Source organism: Neolamprologus brichardi, chromosome 1 (genome assembly GCF_056152115.1).
Source record: "Neolamprologus brichardi isolate AB-2024 chromosome 1, ASM5615211v1, whole genome shotgun sequence".
Taxonomy (NCBI): Eukaryota; Metazoa; Chordata; class Actinopteri; order Cichliformes; family Cichlidae; genus Neolamprologus; species Neolamprologus brichardi.
In genome coordinates this window covers 18378308-18399288 of record NC_142104.1, presented here as the reverse complement: position 1 = coordinate 18399288, position 20981 = coordinate 18378308, and the positions used below count along the sequence as shown (strand labels likewise).

Genomic DNA, 20981 nt, shown 5'->3' with positions numbered 1-20981 from the left:
GATTAGTTAGATTAGTTCTAAAAAACACTTCTTCAGCTGAGAGTCAGAGAGTAGAAAGACACACGCTGCAGTTTTTACTTGCAAGGCCGGTCACAGAGCGCTCACACCAGAGTGGGGGCCCTGTGATGTGCGCTCTGTTCTTGCACTTGTCTTTATTTATACACAGAAAAGTAATACAATAATGAATACATTTGTTCAGTGGAATGTAAATACGTGAGCATGTGCATATGTGATTGTGTGTGTGTGTGTGTGTGTGTGTGTGTGTGTTGGAATGTGGGAAGCAGCCCTTTTTCCTGGTAAGAGCTCATAACTGCTTGTTCAGCTTCTTACTATCGCTGTGGGAAGATTCAGATAAAAATATCAGAACAAGTTTTATAAAGAACAATCAGTTCTAAGTAATAAAAAGGCCATCATGCAGTATTCACAGGTGCTTCACCCCCACCTTTGTTGGAAGCAGAAAAACAGGGAGCCAAGGTCATAACTCATGCTCACTGACAGTTAGAAAGAATGTGAATGCTTAGTTTTGTGGCTGTGGCGCATTTTGTATGGCTTCCTTTCTCTTGTTTAGTAGCTTTCTGCCTTCACCTGAGAGGGTGTGCCTTTCAGGTAAAGGCTCTGTCCCTCAAAAGTGAAGCCAAACAGGTGTTGTGAGTCGGGGTGTAAAGGCACTGAGAAAAAAGCATTTGATAAGTCTATCTCTGAGAACCATTGTTCTTTTGGAGTGACTGGATTCAGTATAGAGTGGGGATTCACTACTACTAGTGGCATCATTTCAGTAATTTCATTTATTGCTCGCAGATCATGCACTAGACAGTATTTTGCAGTATTAGCTTTCTTCACCACTTAAACAAAACATCACTCTTTGTTTGTTTTATTATTATTATTATTATTTTAAATTCTCCTTTCTCAAAAACAGAAAATGAAATTGTAGTTGTTCTTGGCTGAGAAATACAAAACCTCCTTTTGTTTTTTTTCAAGACAAGAAACTAAGTTTTAATTTTTCTGCCTTGTCACCTAAAACAAAGTAGACAACCCAGCTCTCAGCTGGCTCTGAACTTATCATCATCAAGGTCGCATGGTGAGAGCCACTTCAGAAGTCACAGTACTCCTCGCTCAAGCAACACGTCAAAAAACAAAAAAACTCAGCACACTACACAGAGAACAACAGCCAAGACACAACTGAAGATGCTGTGCTTCTTTGTTTTCCTTGAACTTTAGAATAAACTTCATCTGCATTAGTAAATCATATGCCTGATCATTATGTGTCACTGTGATCCACAAATTTACTTATTTTTCAACCCAACAAAACAAAAAACAAATTGCTGATGGCATGAACACTTTACACACATGAGTCAGGATGCAAAAAAGGCTGCTGCCAAAAACAGTCACCACTGTCTTGCTGTCCTCATACACTTTGACACATATGAATGCACGGACATGTCAGTTGTTTTTACTTCTTTCAGCCCTTCATCGCACTAACCTGTAAATTATTCTTTTGTTGTAGCTTTTGTTATATTGGCTCCACATTCCTAATCATGACTGGTGTGTGCAAATATCTTGGCTCATTTTGATTACTCAATGCACAGCTCATTATGCAGTGAATAACTTGAAGCAGCAGCAGACAACTACAAATTGATATTGTGAAGTCTGCACATGCAATCATAAAAAGCCCTAGAATTCACTGTAGACGCACATTCATGCATGTTTATATAAAAGTGTGTTACTAAATAAAAGAAATACAAACCCATTTTTAAAGACTCTTTCTTGTAAGCGCAGCCATCTTGTGACACATTCAGGATCATTTGCACGGTCTTTATTATCCAAACAGATGCTGGCCTCTCGTCGTTAATCGTAGTATTATATGTATCAACGAGGAAAAGGCACATCATAAAACTATTTCAAACACAGCTGTGGCAGTACAGACAACACCTGGATAACACTTGTGCCAGTGGCTCAGGAACGGCAGTCACCTCATTAAAGTTAATATCGTTAATAACAGATTTCTCAAGAATTTACCACGTCCTATTTTACCATATTACCCTGCTTCCAATTAAAATAGCTTTCCTTTCACCACCAGGATCACAGAGTAGGCTGTCACAAAGGCACAAAGCATGGTAATAAATATTATATTATTGACAGTAACAAAATATCATATGTTTAATTTGTACAGACCACATATAAAATGATAGGAAAATACAAGCAATAACCATATCGACCTTCATATAGGACTGAACGCTCATAGCTCAGCGAGCAACATGAATAGAATAGATTCACTGTAAACAAAAGAAATATATTCCATATTATATCAGTTAGAAAAATATTTTTTACATAGCATTACATCATTTACATCCTACATCAAGCTACTTTTATCATTATTAGAGCTAAGTGCAAACATGGGACAGAAACCCACATAAGACTTTTTTTGCTTCACTGGCCAAAAATCATTATCTCCGACATAAATGAGTGAGATATTACTGACATGGATGTGACAACTTTAAAATGACTTAAAACAGATTCTTGTGTTAGTACATTTTAAAAAGAATATTTTAAAAAAAATGGCCGAAGACAATAGAGGTTTAAGGGAAAAATTCCACACTTTGGTCTAGTTAATATTAACGGCTCTGGTTGCATAAGTAACCCTCTTATATTCACTATATGGACAAAAATATTGGACAATTCTTATTAATACTAGAATTCAGTTGTATAAAATCAAATGCCTGGCCAGGCAGTCTGTATTTACAAAGAATTGGTTGTTCCAAACAGCACACTTTAATGCTCCCGTTGCATGTTGTGTTGTGTCTGATATCCCAGTGTTGGTGTTGTCCCTGCATTATCATAATAATCTTGGTCCAGGATCAACATTGCAACTGACCATTCACTTTGTTGATAAGAGGGGAGGGGGGGGGGGTTCTTTTGTTTATATAAAACGTTATTGTGTGTTTTATTAACTATATTCTTTATAAAGTTATGCAATGTTAGCCAACTGGCATTATCAAGTTAGGTTGGCTAATGCCGGTGTTGTGCCAAAAAGTGATTGTCTGCCAAAAACTGATTTCCGGTATTTGCCAAAAACTGATTGCTCGTATTTAAACTGCTATAAGTAACTTGTTGGCCTATAATATGTGAAACATATGTCAAATGCATCCCTCATGGATGACACAAAGTCATATTGAGCCACAAACAACATTCGTGTAACAAGGTAGAAGCCGCAATCAGTTTTTGGCAGCGACTTTTATAGAACCTTTATTTATGCAGTTAAAAAAATCTCATTAACATTAAAAATGTCTTTTGTAAGAGTAAGTTGGCCAGGAGGACAGCAGAAATGGCAGCAAATATTACAATAGTTCTGTAAAAATATTTTAAGTGGGGATAAAGGACCGGATTGGTTATAATGTGAGTACAATAACACAGAGTTATAAAGATACTTGAAAAAACAGATAATCTTTTAATTCTATATATAACCCCTTTGTAAACGCTGTTCACCGAAGTCTATTTACCAACATACGTAAAGATATTACACATAAAAAATACACGGAAACATTGGAAATCAGTTTTTGGCAGGCAATCACTTTTTGGCACAACACCGGTTAGCATTAGCTTAGAATTTGGCTAAATTCTAAGCTAATGCTTGGCTCACTGAATGCTCCAACGTCATTGGTCAGGTGTAATGTTGATGCTGGATCAACATTATTATGATGATAACAACATCAACACGGGGACATCAGACCGTGAGTAATGTGCAGCTAGGTCTGTAGTTCTGTCCACGTAGTTTATTTACATATTATTATTTCCCACATATGTATTCTGAGTCAGCGGTATTCTTGAAGCACACTAGCTGATGTTTTAATGGCTAACCTGACTTTACATCACCACTTTTTCACTTTCAATCCTAAAGTTAACGTTACTCTATGTTATATACCAACACAGAGTATGTTATCATATTACATTATCAAAATTTGTTTTTAAGACTGTTATTTTTTACAATTTGCTGTGAACAATTTGACAATTTTATAGTCCGTATAGTACGTAAATGTTAAGCTCAAGTAAGAGAATAATAAAGGATGTTACTACTGCACTACTCCAACCAGTTTTTTTAATACGCTTGTCTCTTTCCCAGCATACGCAGACTGAGTTAGAGGATACTATTATTTAGCTTTAGCTACATATTTACTGTTGACATACAGATTAGCTCTGTACTTAGCACTGATACAAAAAAAGAGAGGAAACACAAAATAAAATCCAACTGTCAACAAGTTTAAAGAAAAGTATTTAAACTGTTCACTCATGTTGTCATCCACATGGAAACTAAGCTATCATCTGACAGGGAATCTGGATCAAACTAGTTTGTAACTGGGGACAGTGACTTCCGTGAGTTTCTTTTAATTTCCTTTTTTTTTTTCACTCCCAGTTTGATAAAATGTTGTTTTTGATTTTGTTGCTTATGAAAAGAAGTTTGTGCGTTACTTGTTAACCCTGTTTTCAGTAATTATACTAAGCTAAATGGCTTCATAGCTTCATTGACTCTTCTTATTTAAGTCTTGGCTCATGCATTTTCCAGGACTGCTACTTAACTTTAATCTATGTTTATCTTTGCTGTCATTTCCATGAGTTTCATGAACGGCGTATAAACTCGCATTCCTGATCGTGGTTGAGAAGAGGGCGGGGATGAAGTGGACTCTTCTGGCATGGAGTGTGTGCCTCTGCTTGTTTGTGCGTCCAATTCGTCTTCTCCAGGCTGGACCGGACTGACACCAGCTTCAGACTCAGATGGGTGGATGTAGGAGAATGTCCCATGCTCCTGTGAGGGTCTGGAATCCAGGAAGCGGCTGTACTGGACAGGAGTGTACCTTAGTAAACTTGAATGTAGCCTGCTGGGGGGAGGGTTATTAAGCTTAAACGTCCTTGGCTGAGTGGGCAGTGTTAGAGAGATCGATGGATGTTGAATGGGAGGTGATGATGAGGGTTGTGCCAGGGATGAGGGTGCTATGGAGGAAGGGTTTGGACTAAGTGAGAGAGGATGAGTGGGTGATAAAGGCTGTGTGGGTGACAGTGGTTCGGTGGGTGAGGGGAGTTTCACAGGTGATAGAGGATGATCAGGTGATGGGGGTTGGATGGGAGAGAGATGAGTTGGTTCACACTGAACAGGCTCAACATCATACCTCTGTGCTTCATGTCTGCAGAAGCACAGTCAGAAACCAGAGTGAGAAAACACCTCCTAATCAAGAAAGCACAACCCAATGCTACTTAGTATCACAATCCTACCTGGGGAGCAGATCACAGCCTACTCCTCTCTCTCTGGTTTCCAAAACCTCTCGCGTCTTATTCTGTGTGGACATAAAATACTTGAGCTTGTCTTCTAATTCATTATTCTAGGAAAAGGAAAAGAGGAAACAAGAAATATCAGGTCAGTTACATGCAAAAGACTGTCGTCACTTTGCATGAAAAAAATGACCTGACGCTTGCAGCAACAAACAGTAGAGGGGGATTAACACAGTTATTCAGTGGTCAGAAGCCCATGTGATCATCTGAAGCCATGAAGCAGATTATCACACCACACCACCAGTTATTAAAACACACAGAAAACACACCAGTCTCATCCTACCTCACACTCCACTATTGCAATCCTGTCCAGAAGCTCAGAGATGAACATGTCCTTCTGAGCAACTTGAGCTCGCAGAGATTCGACCTTCACAAATTCAAAAAGATAAACATTTTAAAAACATTATTTATATAATTTACAGGGAAAACAGAAATGGAAAATCCAGTTCACAGCAAACTTAACTAGAGTCGTTATCTAATCTCTGTTTTTGCCATACATAGAAATGAGGCAATGAATAACTGAGCTATAAATACTTCACTCCTCCGTGAATCGCAACCTTATCGTGGTGGAGGGGTTTGTGTGTCCCAGGGATCCCAGGGGCTATGTTGTCTGGGGGCTTTTGCCCCCTGGTAGGGTCTCCCATGGCAAATTGGTCCTGGGTGAGGGACCAGACAAAGAGCGATTCAGAAGACCCCTATGAAAAAAACACAGAGGGAACAGTTTACCCTGCCCGGGATAGGGTTACCGGGGCCCCGCCCTGGAGCCAGGCCCGGGGAGGGTGCCCGAGGGCGAGCGTCTGGTGGCCGGGCCTTAGTCCATGGGGCCCGGCCGGGCACAGCCCGAAGAGGAGACATGGGCCCATCCTCCCGCAGGCCCACCACCCGCAGGAGGCGCCATAGGGGTCGGGTGCATTGTGTGCCGGGTGGCGGCCAGGAGCGGAGGCCCTGGCGGACTGACCCCCGGCTGCCAAGACTGGCAATAGGGACATGGAATGTCACCTCTCTGGTGGGGAAGGAGCCTGAGTTAGTGCGTGAGGTTGAGAGGTACCGGCTAGATATAGTCGGGCTCACCTCTACGCACGGCTTGGGCTCTGGAACCAGTCTCCTGGAGAGGGGCTGGACTCTGTCTCAGTCTGGAGTTGCCCCTGGTGAGAGGCGGCGGGCTGGGGTGGGTATTCTAATATCCCCTCGGCTTGCTGCCGGTACGTTGGGGTTTTTCCCGGTGGACGAGAGGGTTTGTTCCCTGCGCCTTAGGGTCGGGGAACGGGTCCTGACTGTCATCTGCGCTTATGCGCCGAGTGGCAGTTCGGAGTACCCAGCCTTCTTAGAGTCCCTGGGGGGGGTGCTGGAAGGTGCTCCACCTGGAGACTCTGTTGTCCTGCTGGGAGACTTCAATGCTCACGTGGGTAACGACAGCGAGACCTGGAGGGGCGTGATTGGGAGGAACGGCCTCCCTGATCTGAACCCGAGCGGTGCTTTGTTATTGGACTTCTGTGCTAATCACAGTTTGGCCATAACGAACACCTTGTTCGAACATAAGAGTGTCCATAAGTGCACGTGGCACCAGGACGCTCTAGGCCGTAGGTCGATGATCGATTTTGTAATCGTATCACCAGACCTGCGACCATATGTTCTGGACACTCGGGTAAAGAGAGGGGCTGAGCTGTCAACTGATCACCACCTGGTGGTGAGTTGGATCAGGTGGCGGGGGAGGACGCTGGACAGACCTGGTGCACCTAAACGCGTAGTGAGGGTGTGCTGGGAACGACTAGCAGAGGCCCCAGTCCGCGAGATCTTCAACGCACACCTCCGGCAGAGCTTCAACAGCATTCCGAGGGAGGCGGGGGACATTGAGTCCGAATGGACCATGTTCAGCGCCTCCATTGCCGAAGCTGCTGCATTGAGCTGCGGCCGCAAGGTGGTTGGTGCCTGCCGTGGTGGTAATCCCCGAACCAAATGGTGGACACCAGAGGTGAAGGGAGCCACCAGGCTGAAGAAGGAGTCCTATCGGGCTTGGTTAGCCTGTGGGACTCCGGAGGCAGCCGACAGGTATCGACAGGCCAAGCGGAATGCGGCTCGGGCAGTGGCTGAAGCAAAAACTCGGGTGTGGGAGGAGTTCGGAGAGGCCATGGAAAAAGACTTTCGGACTGCCTCGAAGAGGTTCTGGCAAACCGTCAGGCGTCTCAGGAGGGGAAAGCGGTGCTCTACCTGCACTGTGTATAGTGCTGGCGGAGCGCTGCTGACGTCGACTGAGAAAATTGTCAGGCGGTGGAAGGAATACTTCGAGGACCTCCTTAATCCCACTGACGCGTCTTCCAAGGAGGAAGCAGAGTCTGGGGATGAGGGGAATGACCCGCCAATTTCTGGGGGCGAGGTCACTGAGGCAGTTAAACAACTCCTTGGTGGCAGAGCCCCTGGTGTTGATGAGGTCCGCCCCGAGTTCCTGAAGGCTCTGGACGTTGTAGGGCTGTCCTGGCTGACACGCCTCTGCAATGTTGCGTGGAGATCAGGGGCAGTACCCGTGGATTGGCAGACCGGGGTGGTGGTCCCCATCTTTAAGAAGGGGGACCGGAGGGTGTGTTCCAACTACAGGGGGATCACACTCCTCAGCCTCCCCGGGAAAGTCTATGCCAGGGTGCTGGAAAGGAGAGTTCGTCCGCTAGTCGAACCTCTGATGCAGGAGGAACAATGCGGTTTTCGTCCTGGTCGCGGAACACTGGACCAGCTCTTCATCCTCTCGAGGATACTTGAGGGTGCATGGGAGTTTGCCCAACCAGTCTACATGTGTTTTGTGGACTTGGAGAAGGCATTCGACCGTGTCCCTCGGGGTGTCCTGTGGGAGGTGTTGCGGGAGTATGGGGTGTCTGGCCCATTGCTACGGGCCATTCGATCCCTATACAACCGTTGCAAGAGCTTGGTTCGCATTGCCGGCAATAAGTCGGACTCGTTCCCGGTGGGTGATGGGCTCCGCCAGGGCTGCCCTTTGTCACCGGTTCTGTTCATAATTTTTATGGACAGGATTTCTAGGCGCAGCCAAGTGGCGGAGGGCTTTCGCTTTGGTGGCCTCAGGATCTCATCTCTGATTTTTGCGGATGATGTGGTTCTGTTGGCTTCATCGGGTGAGGGCCTCCAGCTCGCACTGGAGCGGTTCGCAGCCGAGTGTGAAGCAGCGGGAATGAGGATCAGCACCTCCAAATCTGAGGCCATGGTTCTCAGCCGGAAAAGGGTGGAGTGCCCACTCCGGGTCGGGGATGAGGTCCTGCCCCAAGTGGAGGAGTTCAAGTATCTCGGGGTCTTGTTCGCGAGTGATGGGAGAAGGGAGCCGGAGATCGACAGACGGATTGGGGCTGCAGCTGCAGTAATGCAGACGCTGCACCGGTCCGTCGTGGTGAAGAGGGAGCTGAGTGTAAAAGCGAAGCTCTCAATTTACCGGTCGATCTACGTCCCTACCCTCACCTATGGCCACGAGCTGTGGGTAGTGACCGAAAGGACGAGATCGCGGATACAAGCGGCGGAAATGAGCTTCCTCCGAAGGGTGGCTGGCATCTCCCTTAGAGATAGGGTGAGAAGTTCGGCCATCCGGGAGGGGCTCAGAGTAGAGCCGCTGCTTCTCCACATCGAAAGGAGCCAGCTGAGGTGGTTTGGGCATCTGGTAAGGATGCCCCCTGGGCGCCTCCTGGGTGAGGTGTTCCAGGCATGTCCCACCGGGAGGAGGCCCCGGGGCAGACCCAGGACACGCTGGAGAGATTATATCTCTCGGCTGGCCTGGGAACGCCTTGGTGTTCCCCCGGATGAACTGGAGGAGGTGGCTGGGGAGAGGGAGGTCTGGGCCTCTTTGCTTAGGCTGCTGCCCCCGCGACCCGGCCCCGGATAAAGCGGATGAAGATGGATGGATAAATACTTCAGTGAAGACAAATAATGCCCCTTTATCTCCAACCCTTTCCCATCAAAATTATGAACATGAATTCACCCCGTTAGCATGATGTCGCGCCCTTTATTGACTCTTGTGCAGTGAAGTTCTCCGTTCCTTGTGTGCATTGACATTATCCATGGTTTTAATGGCAAACAGGCTACTTATGTAAATGTATGAGACACTCCCACTATAAAAACAGTGGAACAGAGGAGTTGAATCCATGGTCTACATACAGATAAATAAATCCTACTCACCTCCTCAATCATTCCTTTGACCTTCCTCTGTTGACAGAACACCATGTCGTTCAAGTGTTTGATCCTCTCGCGGAGATCACCTGCTTCACCTTCCAGCTCTTTGGACCTAAAAAACAACCACGATGTAGTCCCACATATGAAGGAAATAGGACTCTAGCACCCTGATTCATTTGCAAACATCGATGAAAAGAGTTATATGCTTTTTTCCCTTCTAGGTAATTAATCTGCCTGCACAATGCTATAAACATCCTGAAAAACTCCTTTTAATTGCTCCAAAGTGCATCTTGCTCAACTGGTTTAAAGGGCCTAGCGTAAGCCGCACTGCTTCAAGCTTCAAGAAAAAGTGTTTATGAAGGTTCTTAGCTGACTTGAAAAAAACCTTTCAGGTCTGCACTTTAGTACATACGAAAGAATTTTAAGCTGAACTTTTACACAAAAAATAACATGTTTATTTTTTTTATTAATATCCCATCCTATTCAATTATTTCTCAGTATTATTGTTGGATGTGCTGTCTGAGGTGGGGTTTATCGTGCATCCTGTGTGTTTGCAGCTCCTTGTTTAAGATCTCTGCACCAAGAATGAAAGTTTATCCCTGATGTTGGAAACAGTTTGAGAAAACAAACCAAAGACAAAGAACTTCCGCACATCTAATGCAGTCTTGGCCAAGTTTTATCCACTTTTAGAGAAAGGGCTGTAATAGAGCCTTTAGATTCACGCGCAGCTTAAATTTTCTATCTGGACTTTATTTTGTACCTTTTGGCTACAGTATTGTCAGTTCTGTCCGTCACCTCCATCAGGCGTAGGCGCTGTTCGCAGTCCTTCAGCTGCTTTTCCAGTTGGCTCTTCTCCTGTGGAAATCACAACATTTTATCTGTTTTCCTATGGCTGAAAGAAAATCCTAATACTCAAAAGTTTGAGTCTTTTTGGGAAGTAAAATCACTGACATCGGTCGTCTCCTTAGATTACAGGGTCCTGATGGGAATTCTTTACTATTCATAACAATGTAACTTTGGCACGTAACATCCACCTGAAAAGATTCTCCTGGCAGGAAAACACTCCAAACTCCAACAATCCCTATCAGTTTGAGCATCAACTAAAGCAAGGTAACAATCCCAATCCATGGAGGCCCCACCCCACAGTCCACAGGAGTCAAAGGATTGACTGCTGGCACCCCCAGTGGTCCCGTGCCCAACCAGTTTGAGCTGTAGGGAAACCTCGGTATCAGGCATGTGGTTTTAAAGTAGTGGGTCCTAGGTGTTTTTGCAGCTGGCCAAGTGTTATGTTGTATGCAGTAAACATGGACTGAACTCCACTACGTGCACATGTATATGGTCATAACCTTTTACAGAAGGTTGCTTTTGTACATTTAAGAAGTATCATCTTCATCGTTTCCTAAACATTTGACTGATATATGACAGATCCCTCAAAGTATTGTGTAATTTTTGTTTTACACAATTTTGTTCAAGGGTCAAGGGAACAGGAAGACATATACATACGTTACATTTTTGACTTACCTTTCCCATGCAGTCCAGGAGACGCTCCACTTCCATGATCCTCTGGTCCCTCTCTGCAATCTTGGCTTCTGCAATTTTGATGTTTCTCTCCGCTTCCTCCAGTCGTCTGATGTACTCATCGAGTTGGGCCTGTGCAAACAGAAATATGTCTGCCACTCTTCTCTCAGCTTAGGCTTGCCTCATTGTCAAGAATTTTGTAACTTTTTTTATTTGTAAATTGTGTACAGTTATTTCCTTAGGTAATCTACGTCAATAGGTTTGGTTTCTGCTGTCAAAATAAAAACAAAAACAAAGTGTGATGTATGTATGAATAAGGACCAAAGAATGCAGACCTGTAGGTTTTCAATCTCCTCCCTGTGCCTGCGTTGTTCTTCCAGCAGCTTTTCCTCGTACTCTTTCTCTAGCTTTTCCGAGAGCTCCTTTAGCGCCTTATCGTTGGCCTCCCGTGAAGACTCCACCTGGACAGTCCACAGCATAGCAAAAATTAGCATTTTGCTCAGCTGATTAGGCCACATTCTTCTCAGGGTAGAAGATGCAGATGCAGCTGATGTGTTTCTGTTCCGCAGCAATATGATATGTTAACAGAGCTGCTCGATAAAAGTTTGCTGTGTCTCAGATCACACAGTGATTTGAAAGCTGGACTCTCTGCTTTCTAATGTAAATTTTAAATTTTTTAAAAAAAAAACTAGGACAGGAGATGGTTTCTCAAAACTTCAGGAACTGTGATGTTGATCGGTAAGGCTGGATTTTAATGTTACCTGCTGCAGAGATAGAAAAATGTTCTTTCATTTATTGATTTATTCACTGTTAGTAGGGGTCATGAAGTCCTAAACGTCCTGTCCTTCCATCACTCTTACTGACTCATCAGACCACTTTGTTACAGGACAGCTGAGCACTTCACTGTCCCTTTAAATGTACACAAAGTAGCGCTTGCACAAAACTTGAGGGAAAATTTTGAATTCCACCCATTTATTTTGGCCATGCTGACATCTCGGTCTCGTGGCCTTGTGGCATTAGAAGCAGCCACTTCCACTGTAAAGTTTTGTGGGTTTTTTTAATCTGTGGACATGTGGATTCATGTTCATTCCCACAGAAAGAGTTTGTGTTTGCGGGACTACCTGAAGCCTGAGAGTTTGGTTTTCAGCCTGTACTGCAGCCAGCTCGTGCTCCTTGTCTCTGAGCTGTTGTTGTGTTTTCTCATAGGTGCTCCGCAAACTTTTCACATTGTCTCTCGAGCTCACTCTCTTCTGACAGTCGTCCAGAAGGGATTTCTGCAAAGGGAACTTATTTTAGCCAGTGAAGACTTTTTGTAACAGCATCCAGCTGCCGGAGTAAAAAAGGAAAAGAAAATGTCTTCGGAGTGTTTGGTGACTTTGATTTGTTACCTGCAAGGTGAGGTTAGCAGATATGAGGGAACTGTTCATCTGATCATAGTTCTCCATGGCTGCCGTGCGGATCTTAACCTCTGACTCTAGACTCCTCTTGTGTGCATTGGCAGCCTGCAGAAACACGTGGCACACAGCTTTTTTCAGATTTATGCACAGCTTTACAGGTCAGAGTTTGATGAGGAATGTCAGTGCATCCGGTCACATGGTGTTGTCATAATCTTTACCCTGAGTTCCTGCGAAAGCTTCTGCATTGATTGCTGCATTCCTCCAAACTGTCCATACATCCGCTCTCTAACCTTTTCAAGAGAATCTCTCACCTGCAAACAGAAACCAGGAAAACACAGATATCATCTAAACAGAAACCCACTCGGCCTTGTATGGATGATGTGATGGTAAAAGAATGATTGGCCTGAAGGCTCAGTCTTTCCTCACCTCCCTGATGTATCTCATCTCATCTTGTAGGTGACTGGTTGTCCACTCGCGTGCCAGCACCTCCTGTCTATCCGAGCCTGTCCTCTGCACTACACCATACACTTTGGGCCCATGATGCCGCAGCGAGGTCTCTGGCACCCCATTGGTCATGTCTCCGAGGTGCTGAGGGAGAGAGGATCGTGCCGGTCAGGTTTCTGTAGCTACCTACCGCTGAGGCAGGCTTATGCTGGCATGGTGTCTCTGTGTTTGCGTGCACACTTACAGATGCACTGCATGAGTCTGCATGTACATGCACATGCATACATATGTGCAAGTGATCAAGTATTTCAGCGCCCACGCTGCTGTGCAGTGGAAATAAGAAGTTGGCAATGTGCAGCTAAAAAATGGTGCAGAGTGCATCGAAGGTGTCGTGTTTCTGCAACCCAGGACATGAGCTGCTACCCATTTCTTCCTATTGTGCCTCTAACAGCCAATGAAAACAGATGCACACCAGCACAGGAGCAGTGTGGCACAATGCAATGACTAAATAATACACAGCAAAAGTCCTGGGCACAAATAAAAACAACTTTAGCTCAGAGACTACATTTCAATCAGTATTTCAGCTGTAATGCAAGAGCAAGGTGCTTTACTTGATAAAGAGAAATGCAGCTAACACTTTTGTTCATTATCAATTGGTCTTCCTTGATAACTTTTATGTATAAAGTGCTTCACAGTGTACATGCGCCAAAATAGAAACACACTGTCGAGCATGCGGTCATATATCCTTATATACACACATTTGGTGTAAAATGATGAAGAGCTGTAAACAGACGCTGCAGGGATTTTTCTTCTGCTTAAAATGTAACTTAAGCAGTCAGTTATTCTAATTGAATTGAATGTTAATTGAATATCTAAGTAAGTCAAGTTTAAATTTTGCATGATCCAGCTCATTTTATTAGCTTTGCCATAGTTTATCACTTGAAACAAATAAAAACAAATAGAAACACTTTGAACACACCTGCTGTCTTTAAACTGTGATGGTCACAGCATTTGCCACAGTGACCTGTGAGCCTCTGTTCATGCTGAATGTGTGAATACAATATTAATGACAGCCTCACGGTGCATGCGCAGGGCACACTCAGTGAAGCAGTGGCTGTTTTGTCTACCTGCTGAGGTGACTCCTGGCCAGGTGGACTCTCTCTTTGGATGAGCCCGTTCTTCCTCTTCCACATCCCATTGACATCTTTTTCATTTTCAGTCTGCAAAATAAAAGAAAAACAGGTCAAGAACACTGATGTGGATGGCTTCCATTCAACCATCCTTCCATTCATTCTTCCATTCTCTTGACAGCATATCCAAGCAGGGAGCCTGCTCTTAAGTCCATTGCGAATTCTAACATCCACGTCTTTAGTACAAACAAGCACTCAGTCAAACTCCACGCAGGCACAGGTTCAACATTCAAACACTACACTGCAGGTTCAACCCCGTAACTTCATGTTGTGAGGCTATAGTGCTGACCACTGAACCACCATGCCACCCATGATTCGTGTAAAACAAAACATTTTCAATTAAGCTTTATCATTTGTGTATATATTCTACAGCACGCCTCATGTGAGCCTAAAGTGCAGGATTCTAAACAAAAATGCAAGTAAACACTCTCTTGAAGTATTTATTTAATTGTATGTGAATATTATATAGTTTCTATAGATCTATAGATAGATCTATAGATAGACAGATTCTGATATCTTTTAGATGTCTCTACACAAAGAAGTCATTCATTGAGGACTACCACTCAGAAAAAGAGGCATCAGTGTCCACATCTCACAGAGATAAGAGCGAGGAGGAACAAAGACGCCAGTGTGGTCTCGTGGACAGAGCCCAGCCTCACATTTCTGCACCACTCAATCTACAGAGGACCTGCTGTTGAGAAATGGAAAAGGCCTGCTAATAGGCGGGAGGATGTGGATTCCAGCAGATGGGAGGGAAGCACAGCCATCTTTATCAGTTCGCTTCACGAAGCCCTGCGTGCTGCCCATTCAGCTTTGAACTTTACAATGTTTGACCACATGCTGGTCCGTGTTTACCTGCCCTTTGTAAGTTTTGTGGGAGAAGCACTCTGGCTTACTTTTCCTCTGTTGCTTGAGGAGCTTAAGCTGTTCACAAATGTTAAAAAAAATGCTCGGAGACAGCTCGGTAAAATAATCTTGCATCAGTGCATTGTCATCTAACACTGTCATTTGTTTGTATGAACTCACTCCTCTATCATATGACTGCACCGTCTGACCTGATTAGCTCCTTATTTGTCACACAAGCACGGAGGATGCTCACTGTAACTCACTGGGCTGAACCGTGTTCACTTTACGGCTGTTACGGAGATGAAATCCAATGCTGCCGGTATAGAAACATCGTCTGGTAGCAGTTCTCTGTTTACTTCCCCTGCGTTTGTCATGATTCACATGTGCTACATATCATCTAGGCCGCAGTCGCCGGTTGGATATAATCCACGATGTCTCGAGTTGCAGGACACGCCCTTTCTAACTTCACAGCGAAGAACCAGCATTCCTCTTGAAACACGGTATCGCTGGATATCTCTGAGAAAAGATATTTTGGTCATTTCCTTCCTCGTTGATTAACTGCATGCAGTCCCCATTACCACATTCCTGCTGACCTTCATTTGACCTTCCATGGTGATGACATCTAAGATCTAAGATAATGTAACTAGAGCGAAAAGTTATCTGAAAAACAAGCATCAGTACCCAGGTATTTTGCAACAACACAGTAATTACAGCAGCGCCTGCAGAGACCTTAAAGCGCCACACTGAAAACATGATAAACAGATGAACTAGGCACAAGTTTTAACCTCTCGAACCTCTAACTGGCTCCAGCCTGGTGTTTTCTACTCTGTGCTGCAGGTCCACGTATACTTTAAGCTTCAGTTTGCTGTTGAACTTCAGTGAAACTGAGGCGGATGACTTCATGATGATTAGGGTTCAGGAATGATAAGACTGCTTTCAGACTTGCATCAGCGCTGTAAAAGGTACAACCAGCAGTCACAGGCGACATGTTGTCTAATACTTTCTGATAGGAAAACTTTTTTCACATGATACAAGAAAACAGGAGTGGTAGTGTGGAGTAAAGTGGTATCTTTATGATAGCTTTATGATGATTGTGAAATACCTCACTGTAAAGAAAATCTGCATCTGGATTGGTCTCAGAAATCCAGTTTGTGTTGCCATGAATCCCCCCCAGCAGCGGTGATGTTACTCTGTTACTCAGCTGTTTTTATTTTTAAAAACACCCTTCTGTTCACTCGTTACATCGCTTGTTCCCATTTTCATCTCACAGACAGATGCTGACGGTGCTGCTGGAGTCACTGATGTCTGTTCTGGGACAAACTGGCTGCCACTCGCAGAGGGCACAAATCTGCATCCTTCCCAAACATTAAAGTGCACATCAGCTCTAAACACGTGCGCTTCCCTGCACTCTGTGTTCACACTTCATCAGACTGTCCTTTGTCATGAGTTCCAATAGTCACAGTCACACCCTCCCAAAGGCAGCCACATTCAGAGATTACTTCAGTGTGCTATCGGTGGAAAGACTGGACATATTGTATAAGGTTCATTCAAAACTAGCCATTGTGTTTCTGGATCCTGCACACCGCACAGTTATACAAGGAAAAATCTCTCCTCAGAGATTAAACCTAACCCAAGCATTGCAGTCAGTTCTCGCATTTTTGCTCTGAAACTTTGGCATCAGCCTCCGATCACAAACAAAGACCGGGGCAGAGCCACCAACAGCAAACACCCACGCAGCCTGCGGCGTCGACTCAGCCATAATTCACAGGATCACAGAGCACACCAACAAATATTAAATGTGACTAAGAGTAATTCTGCACCTCGGTAGGCAAATATTAATTTCTCATGAGCTCTGTTTGTTTTAGTTACCATCCTTTGGAGTTAATACTGTTAATACTTATTAGCATTTTCTGTTCTGTGGAAGAGTGTTAGAGCACAGATGGAGCAGAGCTTTGAAGTAAATGTAAAACAGCTGTGTGTGCATTATCTCTCTCACACACACGCCCTCCTGTCATGATTGCATAACTGGACCAGATGATAAAAAGCACATAAATCTCAGCTTTTCCACCATCTTTCTTTTAATGGTTTATAAGATGAATTAAGGTGTGTGTGGGAGGGGTTTCTGTTTGGTTTTCATTGGTGCTTTTACTCCCACACGTCACTATTTCTGATCAGCAGTGTCAAACTGAGTCGAGTGTGATGACGTTTCCTCTTTAATGTAACTTTACGTATTGTACCGTATGGATTTGAAGCCGGTTCTGGCCGGAGTAACAGTGTGGAGGTAACACTGAGGGAGACGCAAAACTTACAGTGTCTGACTTTTCAGCTTTGGGCTCCTTGTTTCCATTTTCTCCGGGATACAGAGTCAGTCTCAGGCGTCTGATTCTCCTCTGGAAAACAAAACAAACACACACGGACAAAAAAGGCAAATGTTTGAATTTAGGCGAATTTACAGACGGTCATCATGAAGAAAGATAAAATTCAGATCTAAATATCTCGGACATTGTGGCAAAGCTTGAACTGTCAACTAAAAGGTTCTGTGAGCTTATTCACATACAGCAGCAACAGGGCACCAAACAAAGTTTATGTAAATGCAAAACAGAGTAAAATGTAAAAATGTAAAACAGATACATGGAAAGTGGGAACTCTGTTTGATTTTTTATTATTTTGAGGTTTTTCATAAGAAATTTAGTACAAAGAAAAAAACTGAACTCTTCAGCAGACCCTACAAGCGTGCTTCACTAAATATTACGGTACGTGTTGACCTGCATGAGGCGACCATGGGAATAAAATAAAACGTGGGGCAAGTACAAAGGCCTGTTTTATCAGAGAGCTGTTCAAATAAACATGACAGCTCTGCCTCCTGCACGCTCAGCTCCCATTACACACTCGTGTAAGTGAACAGAGCCACACGTCCTACAACAGAGTCAGAAAACATTAGAGAGAGAGAAAATGGATCTCTTTGCTTACAGACAGGAAAACAAGTGTCAGCAGAGTTAAAAGCAACAGCCGACAAACAGAAGAGGGGAGGAAAAAACTCGACTGGACAAAACACAGAGAGAAGAGGAGAGCAGAGAGAAATGGGGGGAAAGGCAGAGAGATCTTCAGTGTTCTCGCTTTAAGAGAGCTTCTTACCTCTCTTAAAGCCTCTGGAGAGTCCTCTGTTGTGGTGGTGGTGGTGGAAACAGTTGGTCTTGAACCGTAGCGAAGCATGTCTCCTCTAATGTCCACTCCTGGCTTCTCTTCCTCTCCCTCTCTGGCTGTCCTCCCACCCTTCCTCTCAATCTCCTTCCTGAGTTCTGCTCAGATTCTCAGAGCGACCATTCGCCCCCGGCCCCAGCCTGGGAACAGGAGGGAAATTCCACTCTAAGTCTGCTTCTGCTGCTGCGTCTGCAGTGGGTATCCTCAGGGCTGCGAGGTTCCCCCTCAGTCAGTGAAATGATCAGGTGCAAACCAGCTCTGCTCTCAGCAGCACAAACACAACAATGTCATTGTCCTAATTCCAGCCAGACTGCTCCTAAAGCCACCTGACTGACAGGCTTGTCAGTCACTCAGCAATCCTCTCTGCACTGACTACGTCTCTCTGCACTCCCATCAGACCTGTCGGGCCACATTTCACCTGCTTCGCTCTTTTGCGCCTCCTGGCCCTGAGAGCAGGACTTTCGCAGGCAGGGCGGGTCCTTTTACTCGGGCTGGGACAGGTGGAGCACGCCTTATCAGAGGGAATGGCTAATAAGAGGAGCCCACGGTTCACATGAAGCAGTGAGACAATAACTGCCTGCCAGGCCTGTTATACACACAAGAGTTATTAGACTTAAAACACATTTAGATTAAGTTTTGCTTTGTGAGAAGAGAAAAAAAAACACATTGAGTGGCAGAGGTGGGTTTTTTTAAAGACTTAAAATAAAGAATTTTCATTGAGATGGAATCTGATTTCTCCCTCTTATTCACTCGCTCTCATTATTTGCTCTCGCATGTAGGACTGCCAAGTGCATTATGGGGGCTCTTATATAATAACCTTTAAAAATTAAGGGTCTTTATCTGATTGAAACCTTTACATAAACCAAGAGAGTTATTCTTTTTTAAATTTGCTAATAAAAATCCATAATATCATTTAAATTGGAGGTTATATGTAGGAAGACAGGCCATAGAATAAAAAGACAAAAAACAAAAGCTCATAGACTTCCACGTCTGAATGGACAGTATGTCATGCCCTGTGATTTCAAAGGTCTGTTTATATCAGAGTTTATTAGTTTCCTCAGTTCTTTCTCCTACTTTCCTTCTGTGTCTGTTTCCTGTATCGAGTTTTCCTGTATCGAGTTTCCCGCTTTAGTTATTGTTACTTTCTTCCTGTTTTACTTTGCTACTTAGTTGTCTTCTGTCTTGTGTTCAGTCTTACTTCCTCCTCTGTGATTGTGCTGATTGTGTCCACCTGTGTCTTGTTTCCTCCCAGCTGTGTCTCTGGTCAGTGTGTGAGTATAAATAACGCTGTCTTACCTTTGTCCTCTGTTACAGTGTTTGCTTACCCTTAGCACGCTTCCTTCTGTCCCCCCTGCTGGATTTAGATGAACTTGTTTATGGACTTTGTTATTTGAATTTCATGCACCAATAAAAGAGTGCTTTTTGTTTGTTTCACCTGCGTCACCTCAGTCTTCTAAACAAACCGTACTTGTTCTGTTTTCAATCGTACAGTCACAAGCTTTAAGATTTAACGTGCTGACTGAGGCCTGTAGAGTCTGAGATGTTGTTTTTTTTTCCTTTTTTTCATTACATGATCTGACCTGGGTTTGAATTTGCTGGGAAGATTGTGGCATTGTGTTAACACACGGCTGAATGATACAGACCAGTAAACCGACAGAACTTGTGCTTTTATAGAGGTGCTGATTGTGACTTAATCGAGGGCTTTTCATTAGCAGCACCTGGCTGCTACTTATCCTCCTAATGAAAACAGCGAGGGTGTTGCTTTTCCACATGACTGTGAATGCCAACCAGCCAACAGAGGAGGTGCTACACTAGATAAATTATTGATATCGTGAGAGGGATGAAAAGGAAGACCGCACTGCAAACATGATTTTTTAATGTTCTTCCTTACCACTCCATGTTTCACTTGGTTTTACACTGACAAAATATGCGCTCTGCTTATGATTATTTATGCTGACAATTATCTTTGAGGACCAGAAGCACAGTCTTCTGCACAGCCAGATCACATTCCTCTTTTGAATGGCTGCAGTCACTCCCTTTCAATAGAAACTAGAGACAAAGTCTCTGAAGAATGAGGAATCAAGTTTAAAGACTCAAGTTGCCTGGCGAGAGCTCGTTCAGTTGCACGTGGTGCTTCATCAAAGCTTTGCTGTTAGCTCACGTCAATAAATATGATGAGAAAAGCTCGCAGAATAATACGAGATGCATTTCTACTAGTCTCTGTGGTTAATCGTTAACCAGACATCAAACAAATGGTGCTATTGCAATCAGTAAGGCAGCCACTCTGTCCAAGTCCAATGTCATATGGAAGTTCTCTCTCATAAATGTGTGATATTCACCTCCCGTCACAATCACAAAGTCACTCTCTGGATTAAATCCACAGTACTGGTGTCACAACATCAACCAGATTTACAGGACGAAAAAGTTTCTAAAACTACTTTCTAAATAAAGAAGCAACATGAGTACATTTATAAGCAGAAAACAGCAATAATTCATACATGACAAATAGCAAAATAGAGTAAACAGTGTTGTTAATACTGTTAGTAAACAAAGAACACTAAATAGCAATTTTAATTCATCTTTAGCGATGCTATTAGTTATGTCATAATATTGTGACATAAATAATAACATTCTTCTTCTTACCTAATTCAAGGTCACAGACAGGTTGGAGTCTGTCGCAGGTGTCATAGGGCAAGACGTGGGGTACACCCTGCACCAGGGCTGGGCAACTCCAGGCCTCGAGGGCCGGTGTCCCTGCAGGTTTTAGATGTGTCCTTGAACCAACACAGCTGATTTAAATGGCTAAATTAGCTCCTCAATATGTCCTGAAGTTCTCCAGAGACCTGCAGGACACCGGCCCTCGGGGCCTGGAATTGCCCACCCCTGCCCTGCACCCTGGACAGGT

The 20981-nt window shown here is 44.1% G+C and overlaps 1 protein-coding gene across 4 annotated transcripts; it reads right to left on the bottom strand.

Annotated features, from left to right (window-relative positions):
• Positions 1-1798: 1798 nt before the first annotated feature.
• myzap (myocardial zonula adherens protein) lies at positions 1799-18469 on the bottom strand. Of its 4 annotated transcripts, none has more exons than XM_035916604.2 (14): positions 18011-18469; positions 17185-17265; positions 13967-14059; positions 12822-12983; positions 12614-12706; positions 12387-12500; positions 12120-12272; positions 11334-11459; positions 11002-11130; positions 10241-10335; positions 9487-9592; positions 5603-5686; positions 5263-5369; positions 1799-5174 (listed from the first exon to the last, which is right to left on the bottom strand). In XM_035916604.2, the coding sequence occupies exons 1-14, from the start codon at positions 18086-18088 to the stop codon at positions 4574-4576; spliced, it is 2022 nt and encodes a 673-aa protein (XP_035772497.2). In that variant the 5' UTR covers positions 18089-18469; the 3' UTR covers positions 1799-4573. The 4 variants fall into 4 exon arrangements, with proteins under 4 accessions (XP_035772497.2, XP_035759994.2, XP_035759965.2 ...); XM_035904101.2 differs by having other exon boundaries at positions 1799-4831; XM_035904072.2 differs by having other exon boundaries at positions 1799-4826.
• Between the last annotated feature and the right edge of the window lie 2512 nt (positions 18470-20981).